The sequence below is a fragment of the Sciurus carolinensis genome, chromosome 14, assembly GCF_902686445.1.
Source record: "Sciurus carolinensis chromosome 14, mSciCar1.2, whole genome shotgun sequence".
Classification (NCBI taxonomy): Eukaryota; Metazoa; Chordata; class Mammalia; order Rodentia; family Sciuridae; genus Sciurus; species Sciurus carolinensis.
In genome coordinates, this window is record NC_062226.1 from 27915496 (window position 1) to 27936438 (window position 20943).

The window sequence follows — 20943 nt, forward strand, 5'->3', positions numbered from 1 at the left end:
GGGAGGAATTTGGACCACATTGTGCCTATATGTGAGGGAATAGCCTTTTTCTCTACTTGAAATCAGCCTAGGTGATTTACTTGTTTTAGTTAAAATCAGAGCAAAACACTCTTGTTGAATGGGCTATGGAACATATGCAATGGCCTGTCCCAAAGTGGTGGAGCCACAGGAGACTATCACAGGCCCAACTTCTAACTGCCACAAATTAGCTGGTGGCCTGCTACAGGCAAAATTAACACTCTGGCCTCTTTCTTCACTTCTGGATTAGGGAGGCTGAACCAGAAAACTTTTGTAGGCCTTACCAATTCTGTCATTCTCTGAGATTCTGAGCTTGGGAAGGACATCTGAACTATTTTTTTTCCCCCTGACAATTTCAGGAGGAGTCTTGATTGTGATAGCTCTCAGCATCCAGGTTGTGTGGTGAGAAGAAGCAATTTTAAGTGGATGCAAAAAGTCATATTTACCACCCTAAAATAACTGCTAATCCAGTCATCAGTATAACTCCAATGGCACAAGAAATCAATAGGTATAATTTACAATTCTGCTCCTTAACATCTCTTATGGTGAAGAAAAATCACATCTCAGTGCTTATTGTTTAGCTATTAAGAGTAATTCCCCAGGGAAGATCTCAGCATGCTATAAATGAATGACCAGTACTGAGGGCACCACAGTCCAATTCTTGGTAGTGGTTGTGGAGGGTGATGCTTGGGCCCTGTGGTTAGGCTCCAGTTACATGGAGGTATGTATTTGAGGAACATGTGTCATTATAGCTCTTGATCTGTTATCTGTGCCAGTTCTTGATAAGAAGACGCATATGCTTGATTTTTACGTGGTGACAGAGAAAATAGAACCCTGCAGACATCCTTCAGACTCACAGGAAGGAACATCTTGGACTATTTGGTGAAATGTATATGCAGATAATAGCCAAAAGGTGACTGTTAGTGTGGCCTATGCTTTATCATTGCTGATTAGAGGAGCTGAAGATGTACAAATAATGGACCCATGTGGTACAGGATTGCCAGTTTATGGCTTGATGTTTCTACTGGAAGGTTTTTATTCCGTACTAGAAATGGTGATGAGAGCTATTGTGAACATTCAGTTTTAAGCTTAAAGGTCAAGGCACCCTGGTCTAAAATGAAACTAAATATGGATTCATATTTGAATTCTGAAACTTACTGGTTGCTTCATCAGGGACAACCCATTATCCTTTTAAAGTTCTCATTTGTATAAAATATGTTGTTAATGTTGCTCCTAAAACTTTGTTAGGAGTAAGTGAAATGATATGCGTAAAGTGTTTTAAATACTCCGACAGATGGACTCTATGATAATACATGGAATCATGAGGAGAGTCCTGGGAAGACTTAGCCTGTTTTGAATGTGGAATTTTTTAAGAGGCTTGTAGTTTCTGGACATCATAGTACAGTGTTGAGTATTTATCTGATGCTGTATAATGCTTGTTTGGTTTCCTTCCCATCACCTTGGTCAGCTGGGTCTCGAGGTTAGTAATTCTTTAGATGGTAAGAATGATAATAAGCATGAATGTCAGAGAAAGAGGCATGAGGTAAAAATATGTCATGTTTATTGCAAATATTACATTGAATTAAAAAAGCTTCTAGTTGGTCAAACTTTGATCTGTACGGTGGTTTTTTTTTAAATTGGATTCATTCAAGGTATGATTTTCATCTCTTACTGATACTTTCCCCCCAAGTCAGATTTCCAGTTTATCTTAGGGACTCAAGGCCAAGTATTCAGATCTTTGACATGGGCCCAAGAAGGACTTGGATTAACAGAGGTATCAACACTGCCTATATTCCTTTCTTTTACCTCTGGGTTTTGAAGGACAATGAGGGACTAAGGAAGATAAGGGAAAAGAAGAATTCTTAAGGTCAACTTATAGCACCGAGAAATAAGGTACCTTACAAATCTGCCTCAAAAGTTATCTCTGTTATTCTTTGCCATTTCCCTAAGGGCCAGGACCCACAGAACTCTTGAACAGAGCAGAAGCAGACCATTACAGTGGCCCTCATGCTAGTGATGAGTGAAGTTCATCAATGGAGTGAAGCCTGCTATCTTCTGGATCTTCTATTTTATATTTTAATAACATTGTCTATAAATCTCCATCAAGGCCATAGGTTAGTATGTATAAACAAAGAATGACTGGCTGTTACCAGCAAGTGTTCAAACTAATCTCAAAGATGTATGGAAAAGGGAAAGGCAGAGGCAGTTGTATTCTTCCATGACACCAATTGTTTGGGATATAGCATCTTATCTCACACCAGAGAGAGTCTGTCCATAGTGACTTCAATTAATACTATCACCACCACCCAGTTTCCTATGTGAAGTCTTTTCAAAGAAACATAAATAAAGAAAACTCTTAGACATAACTCAGAGCTAGTGTCTCTAATGTTTTTGATAGGCTTTTCCCTCCAGAGTCAGAGTATTCTTTGCCTTACTATGAAATTAATCTGTCCTCTGGGGGCCAAATAAATAAGTGATGTACTTCCTGTTTTTCAATTTTCTCTCAGACATAATTTACAATGTTATATTTCCAATACATGTTAAAAATGTAAAACAATATAGTTTTAAATACAGGCTATGAGGAGAGCTTGGAAGTAAACTAATATAGTTATAAATACAGACTATGAGGAGAGTATGGAAGTATGAAATGTCTTTCAAGTTGGATGCACTTAAAACAGAAACTAAAATTATAGGAAAACTCTAGCACATCTGTGGAAATACTACAGAAAGTCTTATTCTGGGTTTGGTAGCATACCGTTTTCTTAATATAATGACATTTATAATACCTTATAACAGCAGTTCAGAGATGATAAAAATATAAAACTTAGAAAAAGAATCAGAAGATACAGGTAGAGTTTTATTAGGTCAGACATTTCCAAATCCATGAAGATCACATTCAAACAAAGATATCTCAAGTATCTTATATTAAGTAGGATCCAAAATGAAGTATATTAGTCAAATTAATTGTAAATGAAGACATTTCAGCATTTAGAGTCTTCAAAGATTTTAAATACCAGGACCTAATAATTTTATTTTATAGTCAGTGACTACATAGCTAATGTGAAACCATAATTAACATAGATGACACAAATGATAATGTACTTTTCCATGGTAAATAAATATATTTAATATTCTCATGAATACCATTTGATATTACAAAATAAAATTCACTGGTCCAAAAATTGGAAGATATCTTAGGAAAATAGACATGATAAAAAGTTTGACACTATATATTAATAATTTAAAAATACTGTCTCAAGCATGGAAATGTTACATTATTATTTGAATGAAAGTTTGTCAACATACAGAAGACATACTCTGAAATAAATGAAAAATCAAAATCTTGAAATAGTGGCAAGTATGTTTGTTAAGTAGAATGTAAAATGAAGTAAATATTAGTAAAATTAATTATAAATGAAGACATTTTGGCATATAAACCAAAGAGTTTTCAAAGACTTTTAATACCAGGACCAAATTACATTATTTTCCAAATGATAGATATTTTTAATGTGTGACAGATACTGAAATGCCATGGACAACATGAACTCTTCACTTCCTAAGGTGGTGGTGACAAATAAAAAAAATGGCTTTATAAAATTCAAGGAACAAGGTGAATTAACTTACCACCTCTTTAAAATAAAAGTGAGAATAGTTCTCATGGGAGAACTTAAGCACCGTTAGCAGACATATCTTATACCAGATAATGAAATCTTTTGTGTTTCAGTAGAAAACTATTTCAATGGTGAAAATGACGTAGGAATCAGAAGCACATTCTGCTGAGACACTAGGTAGTTGACACTTTCCCGAACTGGAAAAACATTTCACAAGAAAGCATATAAAGTTATTGAGTCAATGGAGTTCGTTCTAAAAATAACCGATGCCTAGTGAAATAGCTTACCCGCCGCCACAACTCTGGGATCCTCGTGAGACTGATGCCTCCCAGCTGCACGGCTGTCTGCACTCTCATTCCACCACAGAACATGAACTGCAGAGATAAACCAAAAATTGTTTCTAAAGAGTATGGCATTGACAAAGAATACGGAGAAGTGAGTATAAAAATGTCCTATTGTTTTAAATAAAAATTAAATTAAATGTCAATAAGGTAAAACTAAATATTTAGGTGATAAGGTTTCAGAGGAATCAGACAAGGGAAAGAAATTTATATATTAATTAATTAAACTTTTTTTTTAGGTGAAAAAACAGAAAACTGGAAAAGAAAAGTAAGGTAAGACAGCTAAAGACACACTCAAATTTCATGACTTCCTATTACAGTTGACTTTATTTCAAAACAGTAAGGTTATAAAAAATTGTGTTTACTATAAAAAATTTATATAAAACAAACAGAAAAATAAAAAAATAGTATAATATTAACTACTTAGAGCAAACCTGTATTAATATTTGGGGCATTTCCTTTGAAAGCCAACATAGAGTCTTATTGTATATTATGCTTACTAACAGATTCTTTAAAATTAACAGTGAGTATCTTCTGCAGCAATAATATTTTTAAATGATGGGGATTCCTTCATACAGATCCAGCAACTTTTGTTACCAATCCTTATTGTTGGCCATTTAGATTATATCCAATATTTCACTATTCTATAAAATACTGGACTAAATTTTCTTGTGCATAATTATTTATAAATTTTTTAATAATTGCAATGTAATGCAAAGAGAGATATAGGAAAATGCAGATAAACACAAAAAGAAGCTAGGAATCATTTCTGTACTACCCAGAAATAACTAGTTTTATATATGGTTTATCTCTTTCCATACTTACACACATATATATACATACTTATAAATTAATATATTATTTATTATATATTATGATGTATATATATGTATATGGATATTTATAGATATCTCTATATTTATATCTACACATACATTTATACTATATATACATAGTATATTTCTGTATTACATAATGTATTACATAAAGAAATTCAGACCACAATATTTATTTTATAAACAATATTAACATAAATTTCATTTGAACACCCCTATGTATATATCCATAATAATGATGATGATGGTGACTACTACTACATTTAATGGCCTGGAGTGTGTGTGTGTCTAGTGATTACACCTGTAGGGCCTTGGGCATACTAAGCATGTGCTCTACCACTGAACTATATTTGTAGTGCTTTTTATTTTTATTTTTAGAGAGAATCTTGCTAAGTTGTCCATATTGGCCTTGAACTTGTAATCCTCCTGCCTCAGCCTCCTGATTAGCTGGGATTACATGTGTGGACTACTTTGCCTGATTTTAAGCATTTTCATGTGTTAATTCATTTGGTCCTCATAATAATCTAGATGTAGGTTATTACTATCATCTTGTATAGACGAGGAAACTAAGGCACAGTGAGGTTAACTTACCCAGGGTCACAAAGTTACTAAGCAATGATGCTGGGATTCAAATCCAGGCTGTCTGTATCTGTTTATTTCCTTAACAAAAACTCCTAAAATGTAAAGTGAGAAATCTAAAAAGTATATCTTATATACATATACATATATTTTAAATTTGCAAATAGTATATATAATACTGTCTATATAACATATATATTATACACTGTCTTCCTAAAATGTACTGATTTTTACTCATCAGATTACATTTTCCTACTACTGAGGATGAATTTAAGAATAAAAAGTGTGCACACACATTTTTAGTAGTTTTTTCTTATAAAAATTATACATACACAGTATCAGAGATTAAAAGACTTTCAGTAACCTTTAATCTCATCATTCAAATATGACTACTTTATATACTTTCAAATTTCTTTCCTATATAACTGAAAACCCCTACAGACATATACACCCCTGCATATTTTCTAGAATACTGCCAAAGACAATGAAAATATTTTTTTTATTTATATGGCCCAATTTGGGGAGGAAAAATTAATATGAATCCTATATATTATATAAGTACTTATTTATTCCTGACCTAACATTATATAAGCAAGTCTACATTAAGTCAAAAGTGACATCTCATTAATGTTTTAATCTGCCTCTTCTTTAATATCTATTTGGTATTCATATATGTGCCTACCTTTGCATAAATTTTTATTTTGTTTTTGCTTTTGAATTTAACTTATGATGGTTTGTACCATATACAGAGTTTGAGCTTTTGTATAATAAAATCATCAATTGTTTTTTTCCTTCCCTTTTTTTTGCCTTTTTAGCTTAGGAATATAGTCTCCGTTCATATTTTTAAATAAGTTCATCAACACTTAGTTTTAGCAGTTCTATGAATTAAATATTTTTTCATTTAAATCTATTAGCATCTTGATTTTATTTAGCATATGAGATAATTTTTACAATAATTTTTCTCCATCATTTTCCAACTTAAACATCTATTTTGTGTATCATGACTATCTTCTTATGATAAACAGGCTGAGCATCTCTAATCCAAAAATCCAAAATCTGATATACTTCTGGTCCATGCATTTCAGATAAGGGATACTCAACTATATTACTAGAAAGTGAATTTTCTGTGTTGAGTTGAGTGGGTAGCTCAGCACTGACTTTATTAGGTTTGAGATATCCATTGTACATAAAATAGAGATGACTAAAGGTAACTGTGTATTATTAGTCTTTCAAATATTTTTTAGCTATTCTTTGTCATCTGTCCTTTCAGATAAGCTTTACAAGTATTTTCAGAATTTGTCAAAAAATCTTGAAATTCTAATTGTAAAATCTTTAAAATTTAAAAGTTAAATACTCTGGGGTGGGGATATAGTCCAATGATAGAGCATTTGCCTAGCAAGTGCATGGTCCTGGGTTCAATCCCAGGGCTATGCACACAAAAGAGCACATTTAAAAGTTAAATACTCCAAGTCTTAGTAAAAAAGTTTATATTTAAAAATTTACTAACATATGTGTACATATGTATATAAATACATGCCACATATATGCTGAAGTAGTGGGAAATGGGTGAATTTTTATGGATGGGGGCCTTAGTATAAATAAATTAATACATGAATGAATAAATAAATTATGATTTTACTCAGAAACCATCTCCCCAGAAATGTTATTTCAAAAATCAATAAAAATATATTCAGAAGAAAAAATATTAAGAAGAAATAGATTATTTCTTGAGGTTCTTGCACCTATTAAAATTCAATCATTTTGATACATCATGAAAATAGCAGTTTTATGTTTGAAAAAGGCTTCATAAAGATGCTAAAATTCTAAATAAAGATGTGACAGCTTTCGCAACACTTAAAAATGACAAAAAAACAAACATTTGGCAATAAAAGATAAAATATATAGTATGAGAGAAACTTATCCAAGGAACTTATTAGTAGATCACCACTGAAATTTTATAGACGAAATGGACAATGGTACCTTTGTTGAGTGCTCCATATTCTGCATGGAAAACACCAACTAATTTTGTATAGCCTCGATTTATGTGGGCATGAACTGCCCTTTTAAATGCATCACCCCACAGAGCTGGGCCACCGGGTTTCATCTGAAAAGAAGCCAATTCATAGACTCCTAAAATAGGAAGAAAAAGGACTATTTTACAGAAAACATTCAAGCATTTTCTAATCATGTCTGTCTTGTTTCCATGGAAAACTAATCTACAAATACAGATTTAGAGGATCATATATGGTTATATAGATATATTTATTATATGTGCCTTATCTTCCTTTGCTTTGGTTATCATGCATATGATAAAAAAAGGACTGGAATTATAAATATGTAAACTATTATCTGAAATATCTTGAATATAAAAATCTATTAATAAAACAGATATTAAGAATTTATAATGAAATAGGATTTTTGACCCGAGTTTATACTTTTAGAAAAGAATAAAAGAATTTTCCAATGTCTCCTTTATTTTCATTCTTCTTTCCAATTTCCACTTCTTCCATTTATATTTTCCCCCTGTAAGTTTCTTTTTCTAACAGGAAGAACACAGAAAACAAAGAAAATAAAGTGATGTCTCTGAGTTTTGGAGGAAAAAAAATCCAAATAAATCTAAAGAGAAGGTTTTATTGTCCCTAAATATCCAAGTATGTAGTTGAAATGTTTTTCATCTCCTGAACAGAAAAAAGGACTGGTAGAAAGAAACTAGGGACAAGTAGATTTGAGAAGTAAAGGGAAAACATGCAAACATTACACAAGAGTGAGGAAAGAGAACCAATGTTAGAACCTGTGTGAGAAGCCAACTATTTTATCTAGATAGGGCTGACAGCTGAAGAGAGATTAAGTAAGTAGGATCCAAATAAGTCTTTTCAAGTTTCTTTGTAGTATAATCTGAAAACATTATAGAATTTGGAATAATCGAGAAAATATAATAAATCTAAATTGATTTTTCTATTCTGACCTTGGTTTAATACTGGATTGAAGCAATAGTTTCTTTAAGTCAGCAAGAAGTGAAATCAGCAAGAAGATATATCTTAAGGAATTATTTTCAAACTGAGAAGAAAGAGGAAGACACAAGTTAGACTCTAGTGATATAGCTTATTGGCTTCAGTTAATTCATCCCCTTCAAATAGTTAATTTTATAAGTAAAAGTGTACTAATGACTTAATATTAATTATATTTTGTGGAAAATATTGTTATATTTAAACATTTGCTTTCTTAAAATTATTCCTTATTTTCCCACATGTGGTCCCTACTTCTAATGTGCAATTTCTCAACCTTCACTGACTATGTAGACTTATTCTGTAACATAGCTAAAGTTAGCAATGAGTAAAATTTCAATTTGGAAAAATTCTTCATTAATTAATCCCATTTTAAGAGTAAACTGAAAATTTCAATTTAGTTTCATCTAACAATAACGTTTTATGTTCCCATAAAACAAAGGATTAGTTTCCTTATTTGCTATAGAACTTCACCATTTACCATTTAAGATCTTCAGTATTTCATTCATCTAAACTATAAGTGGTGAAGGAGGGTGACTTACCCTCTTTTGGAGGCTTTTCTAATTTGCACCATGGCACCAGGTAAGTAATCTCACTCTCTTGTTTATCAATGAGAGCTAAATTTGGAATGAGGAATTGTTCTTGCCATTCCTTATCTTTAGCCAAGGCTTTCTGAACTGCAGTTCGATGAGCAAAATTATCTATGGGAAAAAGGAATTAAGAAAAAGAAACATTTACAACTTAAAATCGCCTATGGTTCTCTGGATTTCATCCAATCAGCAAACATTCACCTGCAGCATAGAGGAACCCTGTTATGCCTTTGGAGATACCAACATGAAGAGATATGACATGTGCCCTCAAGTTGCTCATGGGGTCAAGGGAATAGAAATGCAAATGACTAGTGTAATGTCACAGAATGGGCTTCATAGGTTCTTTTGCAGAGGCTGTGTGAATTAGGTAAATTATTGTATCTTTCTGTATTCAGTTTTTGAGAATATAACATTGTTGTGAAGGCTTGTTGTGAAGGTTAACTGAATTAATACACAAAAAAAGCTTAGAACAGTGTTTAGCACCTAGTTAGTTAAGTATCAATATTTGTGGACTATTCTTATTAATTCAGTAGAGGCATTTAACTGTTAGTGCTAGTTCAGAGAAAGAAGGTTTTTCTTTGGTGGTGGCAGGTACTCCGGTCAAGGTACACCTTGAACCAAATTACAATAAGTGAAATTAAAATGTACTTGTTGAGTCTCTTCTCCTTTCAACAAACAGATTTCAAAGAAATATTGCTGATTCTCTTACTTATTACCAGCCATTTCCACCCATGCACTTAATTTGTCTTCTAAGTTACTCCAACAGGTATGGATGTTTACCCACATATGGGCCTAGTACTCTATTTACTATTCAGACCTTCTAAGACTAATGATAAATTTTTATATGGTTTATGGTGGTGGTAAGGAATAACACCTATCACACAGCTTAAGTGAGGTAGATCAGGACTTCATTAGCTTTCTTAGTGGGCCATGATTTAACTTGTAACACATCTAAAACACAAGTTATGTCTTAATGGACCTTGTCCTACTACAACAGGGAAGAACCCTACTCTGTGCTCATGGTTAGGTGTAGAACGAATATTTTTCAAAATAAAACATTTTATGTTAATTCGGACACTGATGACCAACCATAAATAAAATTACCAATCTTTGGATATCCTCAAGACCTGATGTGTACATAACAGACTAGATTGTGGAACAAATATTCTGGGGATTTTTGTAACTTGTTTTCCTTCCTCAGGGGTAGGTCAGTGTGATATGGGTAAAACTAATTCCTTTTCCCTTACAGTAGTACGACAGTAAATTCCTGGAAACTCTGGGGTGCAGAAATGAAACAAAAATGTGGTCTCTAAACATAATAGAAGTATTAAATCTCAGAGATGAGTGACGTTTAAAAATCTGTGATCTCCTCTCAATTTCCATTTACTTAATGACCCTAAGTTTTTAAATTATGTCTGCTAAAAGAGTGACATCCAGCCCTAACTTTATTAATTAAAAAAGACACTTTCTCTTTCCTTTTGTGATCTTAACACATTTGGGCTTTTTCAAACCCCACCTTAAAATTTTCATAAACCATCTTTGTAACAAACCAGTCTAAATTTTCTGAGTGTTAAAGTTAGTTCACAATCTTATGATTTCATGTATGAGAATTAATATTTTCTAAGTTATGGTAATATAAAACTTTGGAAAGGAATTGTTACAAGTAAACCACTGGCAAGAATAATCACTGAATTTACTGTTATGGTACTGTATTCCTTTTTAAATTAAGATTTTACTTAACCTGTATGTATCTATAGTAATACAGATTTAAGAACTAAGTTTCATGTTACATGGAATCAATGAAAATCTGTACTAAATACTTGAAAGCGGGATGACTCATACCATACTTCCAAATGTGAAACACTTTATTTATTCTGCCTCCAAATTCTACACTCCAATATCCAATCAATTCAGAGTGAGCTGTCCGAAGATGCACATTTTTCTTGAAGTTTTCCAGGAACTCGTTCATCTTTGAGGGTTTAAGAGAATAGGTACGAAATTCATAGAATGTTCCATCATTTTGCCTGGGGCCTGTAGCAAAAGATGAGCACACCTGAAGAAAGATAAAGCAAATTTAAAGATTTCGGAGAGAGAGGATTTATTATGTTGTGTTACAACCAAATCTGAGTTTGGAAACAAGGGACACAGATTAGACTCATAATCTATGTTTGTACTTGTCAGTGCTCCACAGACTTGTGTTTATGCAGAGATGTCAATAACAATAAAAATCATGCAGAATACATAGCTGTTTTCCTGGCAAGGGTTCACAACCTTTAGCCATTTTTTTTTTCATGAAGGCAATGGTGTCATAGGAAGGCATTGGTATCTCAAAGATACTCCTATACTGGATAATTAGATTCTAATTAGTATAATTAGAATCCCCAAAAATTTATGAAGAGCTTTCCTTTATTCAGCCAATATTTGATTTTCAGTTGATAGCATATGTGCTAGAGTTATGCATCTGAAAGAATTTTATAAATTCAGTATGTATGGTTTTTGGCAGGCACAATGAAAATATAGGACTGGTAGAGAATTCCTCTTTTAGGTTCTTAAAAAATGGAAATTGCTCTTCAGGTCAAAGTATTTCCTACATTCAATGAGGTAAACCACTGGTCAAAAATAAGATTGGAATTTAAGTAAACATTACGATATTATGTGCCATTCAACTCCATTGTAATATAGTGATAGACTTAATGAAAGCTAAAAAAGAAATTCAAGAAGTCAGGATTTCCTGAATAATTATTAGGTTCAAAAGACAGATGCAATGTGAATGGCATTTAATGCATCCAGTTATACTGGTTTGATGGGAATATCTTTTAACAACAACTTGTTAAAATATTCATATGCTCACTATAAAATTTCTAAATCTTTTTCTGAGTAAACTGAGTTTTCACTAGGAAATTCCTTGCCAGAAATTATCTCCTGTGTATGTACACATGTATATAAAAAAATGCATGTATAGATACTTACATAGCATTCTACTTTTCAAACCCATCTTATGTAAGAGTGGTTAGTGGGTGCCCATTTCCAACAGTAATTATACCAGAAAAATTTGTTAAAAGCAGACACAGTACTTACAAAACTATGGGCAAATTAGTGCTTACATTGACCACCTTGCATGTTTAGAGAAACAGATTTTGCTCTCATATATTTTTGTTTACAATATGTATGTTATTTGAGTACAGGCTTAATAAAATCATTTCAACTGAATTTATTCCACTCATGTCTGTCATAACTCATGTTATTTTCGGATTGCCCAAATGACAAAGTTTTCCATCAAAAACAACCTCTGCCTTTGGTGGATATTCTTTTTGTGCATTTTAACCAAATTTTAACAATGTTAGTAGAATAAACAATAGCCTAATATGTGCGGTCTAAAAATCACGAGTAAAATATATAAGCTATAAACCAATGGGTATTAGTAATTCTTTTTAGGATGATTTCAAGGCTTTGTATTCAGAGGATGAAATAGTTGATCAAATACACATTGTATACACATTTTCAGGGAGACCATACAGAGAAGGGAAATTGTAGTGAGAAAAAAGGGTGTATGAGAAAGAAGGGAGGTGAAGAAATTTTGTAGGTTTTTGTTGCATGGCTGGCTAGAAGTGTGCTGGGACAGAAATCTTCAACACTTGATCCTCCCTTATCACTGAGTTAGGATTCATTCTTGTGAGCAATGACTAAGAATTCACTTATAAAAGAATGTTGGTAGAAATGTAAAACCATAATGTTCAAGAAGTTGTAAAGAAATAATTCTTGCCTCTGCTCCACTAGGGAGAGAAGAATAAAGACTGCATTGTTAACACTGGGTGAAAAGGTCATTAATGGCTCTTCCTTAGTCTCTAGAAGAGGCTAACCAGGATCTTGCTGGCTGAGAAAAGAGTAAAAGCCTAAACATGGAAAAAGAATCGCTAGGACAGGGGCTGGCGATATAACTCAGTTGGTAGAGTGAATGCCTAGCATACACAAGGCCCGGGGTTCAATCCCCAGCACCAAAAAAAAAAAAAAAAAAAAAAAATCTCCAAGATAAATCCACCGAGCAACGCTCTTTCTACAGTTCAGCCTGGATCACAGGCTGTATTTTGGACCTTTCTCATCTAAGACTGAAAAGTTCCAAGCCCAGCAGGGACCCACTCAGGCTCGGATCCCTCCTGGACTTGGGGACCACCGCAGGACAGGAGAGGGCTGGCACGGTGCTCCACACAGGGATCCTGGCCTCGGTTCTTGGCAAAATGTCGCAAGCTGCGCACTTTCTTTCAAAGGCGAAGGCCGGTCGGGTCGCAAGCGGTTGGTGTCCTCTTCCTGCACCTTCAGTGAGGTCGGGGCGACGTCTTGTCAAACCCAAACCCACTAAGGGCGACAGCGCCTGGGCCCTGCCACGACGTGGCGAGCGCTCCCGGGGCCGCAGCCGCCACGGTGCTTCGGCGGCGACCTCGGGGCTGCCTGGCTCCCAGGCCAGAAGAGGCCTCGGTCCAGCGGGTGGAGGACCCTGGCCCGCAGAGATGAGTCCTCCTCCACGGCCCCCGACCCGCGCCACAGGGCAAGCCGAGCCCGTCGCGCATGCGCGGAGTCACGCGCTCCCCGCCCCAACCCGCCCCCCCGCGCGGCCAAGGGCGCGGCCAGTACCTGAGGCGCGACTGTGCGCGAGGCCAGAGTCCTGGCCAGGCGGTTTCGGAGGGCTAGCATGGCGCGACGCGGGAGGCAGAGGAAGGCAGCCAGCGGGCGTCGGGTGCGAGACGCTCCTCCTGTGGCTTCCTCACTGGAAGGCGCGGCGCTGGGCGGGACTCGGCGGGTCAGCTCCGCCCCCGGCCCTGGAGGCGCGCCCCCGGGGCGGTGTCAGGCGTGTGGTGCCCCCTGACCCTGGGGCTCCCCTTCGTTTCCTCTGGTTCTTGCTGCACACGTCAGAGTTGAGGTTAGAATTAGCTGAAGGCCGAGCTCGCTCGGTTCCCCCTTCCGGGGCTCCACGCCGCCGCCCGGCGCAGAAGTGCGAGTGTTCCGTGTGCAGCGCGCGTGTCTGCGCAGGAAGGAGGCTGGTGGCCGCGTGGCGGGCAGGCTTGCTTTTCACATCCCGGGTTTCCTGACCGAGAGCAGAGCTGTGGGCCTGTCCTTGTCTTCGCTGAGGGTATTCTCCATCCTGCTTGCCAGCCCAGCATGGCTTGGAAGCCTCCTAAAAGTTTGGATTAAACTTTTCCGGAACCCAAAAGAATGGGTGCACTGAACCTGATATAAGAAATTCAAATTTAAACTGGCATAGATTGAAATAAAGTCTTTCTGTAATACTTGAAGTGAAACAGCCGACCTCTGATGTAGTCCTCTATCGATTGTTGGTCCTCCCCTCAAAAAAAAAAAAAAAAAAAAATCTTCATTTAACAATTTTAAAGCTGTTTCTTCTATCAATGACTATTAATATTCATATTAAAATTGACTTATTAACTTACATTAGTACGTATTGTTTTAATATTCACATTATTCTTATTGATAGTTACATTATTGCACATGTTGAAGCAACAGTGTTTAAAATCATGACGATGGAATTATTACAACCTTTCCACCTGTGCTTAAGAAAGCCAGACTTTTTAAAAGTAGTAAAGTAGTAATTCTGGTGGAGGTGCCTCAGGTTTTTTTTTTTTTTTTTTTTTTAATGGATTTTGTAATTTTATGATTTTATAATTTATAATTTTGTAATTAAGTCTTCTTTCATCCTCAAATTAACAATTGAATTTCTAATTGGTGGACTCAACCGTAAAGGGAAGGAAAATATTGGGGAACAAGTTGTGTCTGTACTGAATATATAGACTTTTCCCCTTGACATTATTACCTAAACAATATAGTATAGTAATTATTTATGTAGTTACATTGTATTAGGTATAAATATCTAAAGATGATGTAAAACATACAAGAAGATAAGTGTTATGTTATTTGCATTTTGTATAAAGACTTTGGGCATCTATGAATTTTTGTGTCCAGATACTGTGTGATAGCTATCAGAGATTAATAAATAGCGGGAAGAAAATACAGTAGAATATGAAGAACAGAATGTACTGGAGAGGATAGTAGAGTTCTAGCTATTTTTCAATATCCATTCTTTCCTCTCACCTTTTATTTTCTTTATTAATGTTTGTATTAGTGTATTATAGTTATATATAATAGTGGGGTTCATTTTGATATAATCCTACCTGCATGGAATATAATTTCTCCATTTCAGTTTTCAGTGCTCTCTCTTTCCCTTCTTCCCCCCCATTTCCCTTCCTCTGTTAGGCTTCCTTCTATTTAATTATGTTTTTTTAAATTGATACACATTCAGGTGAAAGTTTTGGATACACATATAGGTGAAATTAATGGTGGTACACTCATATATGTACATAGCATAAGTTTGTCAGTTTCATTCCACATTTCCTCTGCTTTCTGGTTTCTCATCCCATACCCCTCAGTCTCCTTCTACTCCACACATATTCCATCTATTTTCATGGAACTCACCTGCCCCCCCCAATTTCCCCTTACTTTGCTCTATATTCTCCCTATGAGAGAAAACATTTGACCATTGACTGAGTCTGGCTTATTTCACTTAGCATAATGTTCTGCTTTTCCATCCACTTACCAGCAAGTGCCATAATTTATTCTTTATGACTAAAACTTCATTGTGTATACACATTTTCTTAACCCATTCATTTGTTGTTGGGTACCTGGGTTGGTTCTGTAACTTGGCTCTTGTGAATTGTACTGTTGTAAACATTGATGTGCCTGTATATCACTGAAGTATGCTGATTTTAGTTCTTTTGGATAAATATTGAGGAGTGGAATAGGTGGATCATATGATGGTTCTATTCCTAGTCTTTTGAGGAATCTCTGTACTGCTTTCCAAAGTGGTTGTACTAATTTGTAATCTCACCAGTGGTGTATGAGTGTAGCTTTCCCAGCACATTCTTGCCAGCATTTATTATTTAAATACTTGATGATTACCATTCTAACCATGGGTGGGATGAAATCTTGGTATAGTTTTGTTTTATGTTTTCCTGATTGCCAGGAATGTTGAACTTTTTAAATACATTTCATACATTTTTGTTGGCCATTTGTATTTCTTATTTTGTGAAATGCCTGTTTAATTCTTTTGCCCATTTATTGATTTTTTTTTTAGTTCTTTATATATTTTGGATGTTTTCTTAAATGAGTAATAGAAGCCTTAGTTTGGTGTGGTCATGTGACAGTCCTGGCTAGTGGGAAATGTCAGTGCATTAATGACCTGTAAGTGATCTAGACGGGTGGAGGAAGGTCTTGTTTCCTTCTTCATTTCTTCCTCATTTCTGCTTGCTGAAATGTGGATGTAGTGGCTGGTCCTTGGTCTGTGAGGTAGAAGGCACATGCTCTTGATAGTGGAATAAGAGGAGCAGCTTAGGTTTCTGGTACTGTGGAACATCCCACTAGGAGCCTGGGACTGCTCTTCTCTGGATTTGTTTTACATGAGAAATCATATGCTGGGAAAATGAATGGAACTGGAGTACATCATGTTAAGCAAAATAAGCCAGTTGCAGAAAGACAAATGTTGCATGTTTTCTTTCATATGTGGAAACTAAAAAACAACAAAAAGGATGTCCTTAGAGTAGAAAGGGAGCTATTAGGGAAAAATCGGAATAAGGGGACTAGGGGAAGGGGAGAAAGGGAAGAATGAGAGGGTAGAAAAGAAGGCAGACCTGATCAAGGTGCTGTATATGCAAGTATGAAAATGTCACAGTGAAACTCAATAATTTGTACAATTAACATGTATTAATAATAATAAAAATAAACCATCTTCTGTACGACTATAATCTTAAATAGAAGGGGGCTATCATTCCCTCTTCTCCTGTCTCTGTCTCTGTCTCATTTTGTTTGTTTATATTGTTTTCCTTACTTCTGACATTCATTTTATTTATTTATTTATTGTAGTACCAGAGATCAAACCCAAGGCGTCACCCATGCTAGGCAAGCTCTCTACCAATGAGTTATGACCCCAGTTCAAATTCTGACATTAATCACAAAATTCTTTGCCAAAAGCATAAATTTCCTTTCAATATGATTAATGTCAACCTCTCAGGACTCCTAGTTCTCTTGCTCAAGTGTCAGCTTCTTGTTCTCTAAGAGCTATGACAGGATTTCTGGAGTCTTCTTTCACTGACACTAGTGGGAATCTCATTTGCCTTGTTTTGGACTTTTTGTTTTAAGGATCTTAGATTTTTTTTAACTTTTTATTTCAGGAAAAGGAGATGAAACTTTAAAGAGTTGCATCTCTATCTCTAAAAAATATATATTACCAACCCTCTTAATTTATAGTTTGAGTGCACATAAATTTCTATATTGAAAATCATTTTTCCTCATTTTTTTTAAGGCAAAGTCATATTGTATTATAGTTTGTGGTGACAAATTCAGGTCATTTTGCTTCCTAATTTTTCGTATATGACTTTTTCCTCATTCTGTAAGCTATTATGTTTTTTTTCTTTGTCCATGATCTAAAATTTTACAATCATGTTCTTCAGAGTTTTTTTTTTTTTTTTTTTTTTTTTAAACCATCATTCCTTAATAGTAAGTAGATCCTTTCAATCTGGAAATCTTAAATTCTGGAAAACTTATTTTCTTTCTTGGCCTTTGGATTTTCCCCCCTTTGTCTCTGGAATTTCTGATATTTGAACACTAGAATGTTACTTGATCCTCTGTTTTTTTCCTTTGTTAAAAATTGTGTGTGTGTGTGTGTGTGTGTGTGTGTGTGTGTGTGAAAGAGACAGAGAGAGAGAGAGAGAGAGAGAGAGAGAGAGAGAGAGAGAGAGAGAGAATTTGGGGAGTGATAAATGTCCCACTTTTTTCATTCTTGTTTACTTGTGAAAAATTTAAACCTCTAGTCTTATAGTGTTTATTTTCAATAATTTCTTTTTTCACCTCTTTCCCCAGAATTTATTTATTTATTTATTTTCTATTTTGACTAGCTTCAGAAATATCTTAATTTTGTTTCATGGATTCAGTATCTCTTTTTTACTGAGTCATTAATTTTGAATGCCTGTGCTCCTGCCATTAGTCTCAAGAAACAGGGGGGATTGCCAGCAACTGAGAAGCTCAATTCTGGTCAGTTCTCCTTCCTGGTCAATTCTCTCTACTACACCCTCCCTGAATTTTGAAATAATCATTACATTGATTTTCTTTAAAATTCAACTACATAGGGATGTAACTGAGTTATATTATTTTGTTTTGCTTATCTTAGATTGTTCTTCAAATGTAATCAGACTGCTTTTATTATTTTGTTGCATGATTCTTAATTCTAACTTTAGGCTTTTGAAAACCATGCACATTAATGTAGTTGCAGTAATTAATTTTTCTGTTGTATCCATTAAGGTACGCATATACCTTAATTTGATAATTATGTACACAGACATTATGAATATCTCTGTAGTTGTCTCCCTGTTCTGCCAAAATTATTTCTCTAGGACAGGCATTCCTCATCTTTTCTTGTGTCATAAAACCCTTTGTCAATCTTGCAAGCCTATGGATATCTAGAGTTTCTAAGTATATGGCAAATGCATAGGTTACAAAGAAAACAGATTATAAAGAAACAAGTACAAAGAAAAAAATTGAACTAGAATAATTAAAATATAACAGCAAAGATTTAAAAAAGAAATGGACACATATCTTTATCAGGGCACTGAATAACAAGATCTAATGGTGGGTACAAGAGACATAATTTTAAAGTATTGATGAGTCTAAAAATTTTGTTGTATTTGCAGCAACTGTAAATGAAATTTGACAATACCCTTGATTTTTATTGGCTAAAAAAGTCAAGTTCTGCTAATATTGTGGTTTATTACCTCCCTTTATAAACCAAGGAAATGCTTCATTTCAATTAGAAGTCAGTGACAATACATATATAACCTTTAACTATGCAAATTACCAGATCTAGAGAGTCCTCAATAGACTCCCTTGGGCTCTTTTTGTACTAGATATTACAAACTACTGCTCTAGTACCCAGCAGTGGAAATCCTGGGTCACAAATTATATGCATGTTAATCTTTACCAAATAGTGACAAAATATTTTATAAATTTATACTCTTAAGAGCAGTGTATGAGGGTTATCTAACCAATTTTTCATTTTTGCCCATTTGGTCTGATGAGTGTGACGATACGTTTTTATATCTCTTATTACAAATAGGTATGAATTGCAAGGTGGCGGAGATTATGAGGTGGCTCAGGGTATAGTCTACTTGATGGTGTTCCTGTTTGGTTTTGTCCAAAGGCTGTGCTCATGCATCTGTGAAGAAGGAAGCAGGAGAGGTGGATTCAATGCCGGCCCAACTGAGTAGAAGGCAGAAGCTACAGCTCAACTCTAGATACTTATATTCTGGAGCTACTATATCCCTGGGTAAGTACTTTTTCTTTTAGTGCTCTATTATATAGTCACTAGATGGAGACATAGACCAACTTTTCCTTCATTGGGTATCTGAGTATGTATGTTTGTCTTTGGGGTGTGTGTGTGTGTGTGTGTGTGTGTGTGTGTGTGTGTGTTTAATGCTGGATTATATAGTGGAAAAAAATTGCAGTGAAGTTAGAAGTTTTATTATTATTATTAACAGTAATTGGTATTTAAAAAATAAAAACTTTCACTTTTCCTTACAGAGCCCTACTTGAATCATTGGATTTTTGTTAGGTAACTGTTGTGTATGAACATTGAATTAAATGTTTTTGGGCGAGAAATAAAACCAGCCACTGCATCCCTGCTCTTCTTTTTAAAATTGTTTTTGTACTAGTGTATTGTAATTATGCACAGTAGTGAGGTTCATTGTGACATATTCATAAATGCACATAACATCATTTGCTCCAATATATTCCCTAGTACTTCCTCCCTAACCTCATTATCCTTCCTTTACTCTTCTGGTCTTCCTTCATTGATTTACAAATATTTTTACATAAAAGTGGAATTCATTGCTATATATTCATACATGCATCCTTGTTCTTGAGTTTGTCAATATGTCTTGGTATTTCTTTGTCAGTTTCTTTGTTGCTATTATTACAATAAGTGATAGAAAATTTTCAAACAGCTCAATATTTAATTGCAATAAAATTTCTGTTTAGCAGAACAAACTATTTTTATTACTAAAACATGCATTGAATGTGTATGCATTATATCATTTTTAAATATTGAAAATGAATTGACTTTCTTTAGGTTTTACATTGAAAAGTGAATTTTAGTGCCAATGACATTATAAAGCCTGTTACCAATAAATGCAAATATTTCCCAAATATGGCTTTGCAAATCTTTTGCTTGCTTTGAATAATCTGTGACTGGATCTTTTGTTATTTGTTTTAGATTTTTATTTTATTAAATATGGCCTGTTTCTTTCTAGGTATAAGTTGAGATACCATCTATCTTTAAGCACTTATACACAGCCTGGAACATTTTTTCGTGAACACCCCAAAGAAAGACACCTGTATCCAATACTCTCCAGTGTATTTATTTCTCTTTACCTTCATAAGTTGCCCTAGATATCCAATAGCTGAGAAATTCACTTTTTAACTTGTTTTAGTTTCTCTTGGCCCTCATGAGTGCTTTTACATCTTTATAATTTGTTATATTTTATCTAGTCTCAATATTGTATTGAGGAGATCAGTTCACATGCTTGTGGGCCTCATTAGGTGCTTAAGGATACTACCTGGGATGTGTCCATATACTCTTTATGATCTAACTTCAAATGTTCCTCTATCACTTATGAATGCTGACAGACATAATTTATGGAGAATCAGAACTCTTTAAATTAAAATTTTATCTGAAAAACATTTCAAGTTATATTTTCAAGGTAGCTTAATAGTGCTGTCACAAGTAGGCTTCATATTCCAAATGACTTTCTTCACATATCAGGACATTTATTGTTAAAAAATAACTTTCCTATATTCATATATGAATATACAACTGGTGTAACTCCAAATCATGTACAACCATAAGAATGGGA

The 20943-nt window shown here is 34.6% G+C and overlaps 2 protein-coding genes and 1 long non-coding RNA gene across 7 annotated transcripts in view; 2 read left to right on the top strand and 1 right to left on the bottom strand.

Annotated features, from left to right (window-relative positions):
• The window catches only part of LOC124964252 (phospholipid-transporting ATPase ABCA7-like), a 20463-nt gene extending 17950 nt beyond the window's left edge, over positions 1–2513 (top strand). For all 3 annotated transcript variants that reach the window (XR_007104909.1, XR_007104908.1, XM_047524212.1), the window contains exon 5: positions 1969–2513. Coding sequence is in view for 1 of the 3 variants with exons in the window: in XM_047524212.1 (XP_047380168.1) it covers positions 1969–1992 (24 nt within the window). In the remaining 2 variants the exon portion in view is untranslated. The remainder of the gene's footprint in view (positions 1–1968) is intronic.
• Positions 1571–13949, bottom strand: Nipsnap3a (nipsnap homolog 3A). Of its 3 annotated transcripts, none has more exons than XM_047524208.1 (6): positions 13610–13943; positions 10823–11033; positions 8933–9091; positions 7366–7515; positions 3917–4003; positions 1575–3826 (listed from the first exon to the last, which is right to left on the bottom strand). In XM_047524208.1, the coding sequence occupies exons 1-6, from the start codon at positions 13667–13669 to the stop codon at positions 3750–3752; spliced, it is 744 nt and encodes a 247-aa protein (XP_047380164.1). In that variant the 5' UTR covers positions 13670–13943; the 3' UTR covers positions 1575–3749. The 3 variants fall into 3 exon arrangements, with proteins under 3 accessions (XP_047380166.1, XP_047380164.1, XP_047380165.1); XM_047524209.1 differs by lacking the exon at positions 1575–3826 and adding an exon at positions 5398–5480 and having other exon boundaries at positions 3922–4003; positions 13610–13949; XM_047524210.1 differs by lacking the exon at positions 7366–7515 and having other exon boundaries at positions 1571–3826; positions 13610–13949.
• On the top strand, positions 13620–19992 carry LOC124964253 (uncharacterized). Its single transcript, XR_007104910.1, has 3 exons — positions 13620–13895; positions 19233–19358; positions 19613–19992. It is a non-coding gene; the product is annotated as an uncharacterized LOC124964253 (long non-coding RNA).
• Positions 19993–20943: the final 951 nt, after the last annotated feature.

Bases quoted from the DNA above. Each gene is read 5' to 3' on its own strand.
- Nipsnap3a (XM_047524208.1), bottom strand. From the start codon at position 13,669: ATGCTAGCCCTCCGAAACCGCCTGGCCAGGACTCTGGCCTCGCGCACA. The intron at 11,034-13,609 runs GTACTGGCCGCG...ATCTTTCTTCAG, and splicing joins CGCGCACAGTCGCGCCTCAG to GTGTGCTCATCTTTTGCTAC. The intron at 3,827-3,916 runs GTAAGCTATTTC...ATGTTTTTCCAG, and splicing joins TCCCAGAGTTGTGGCGGCGG to TTCGGGAAAGTGTCAACTAC.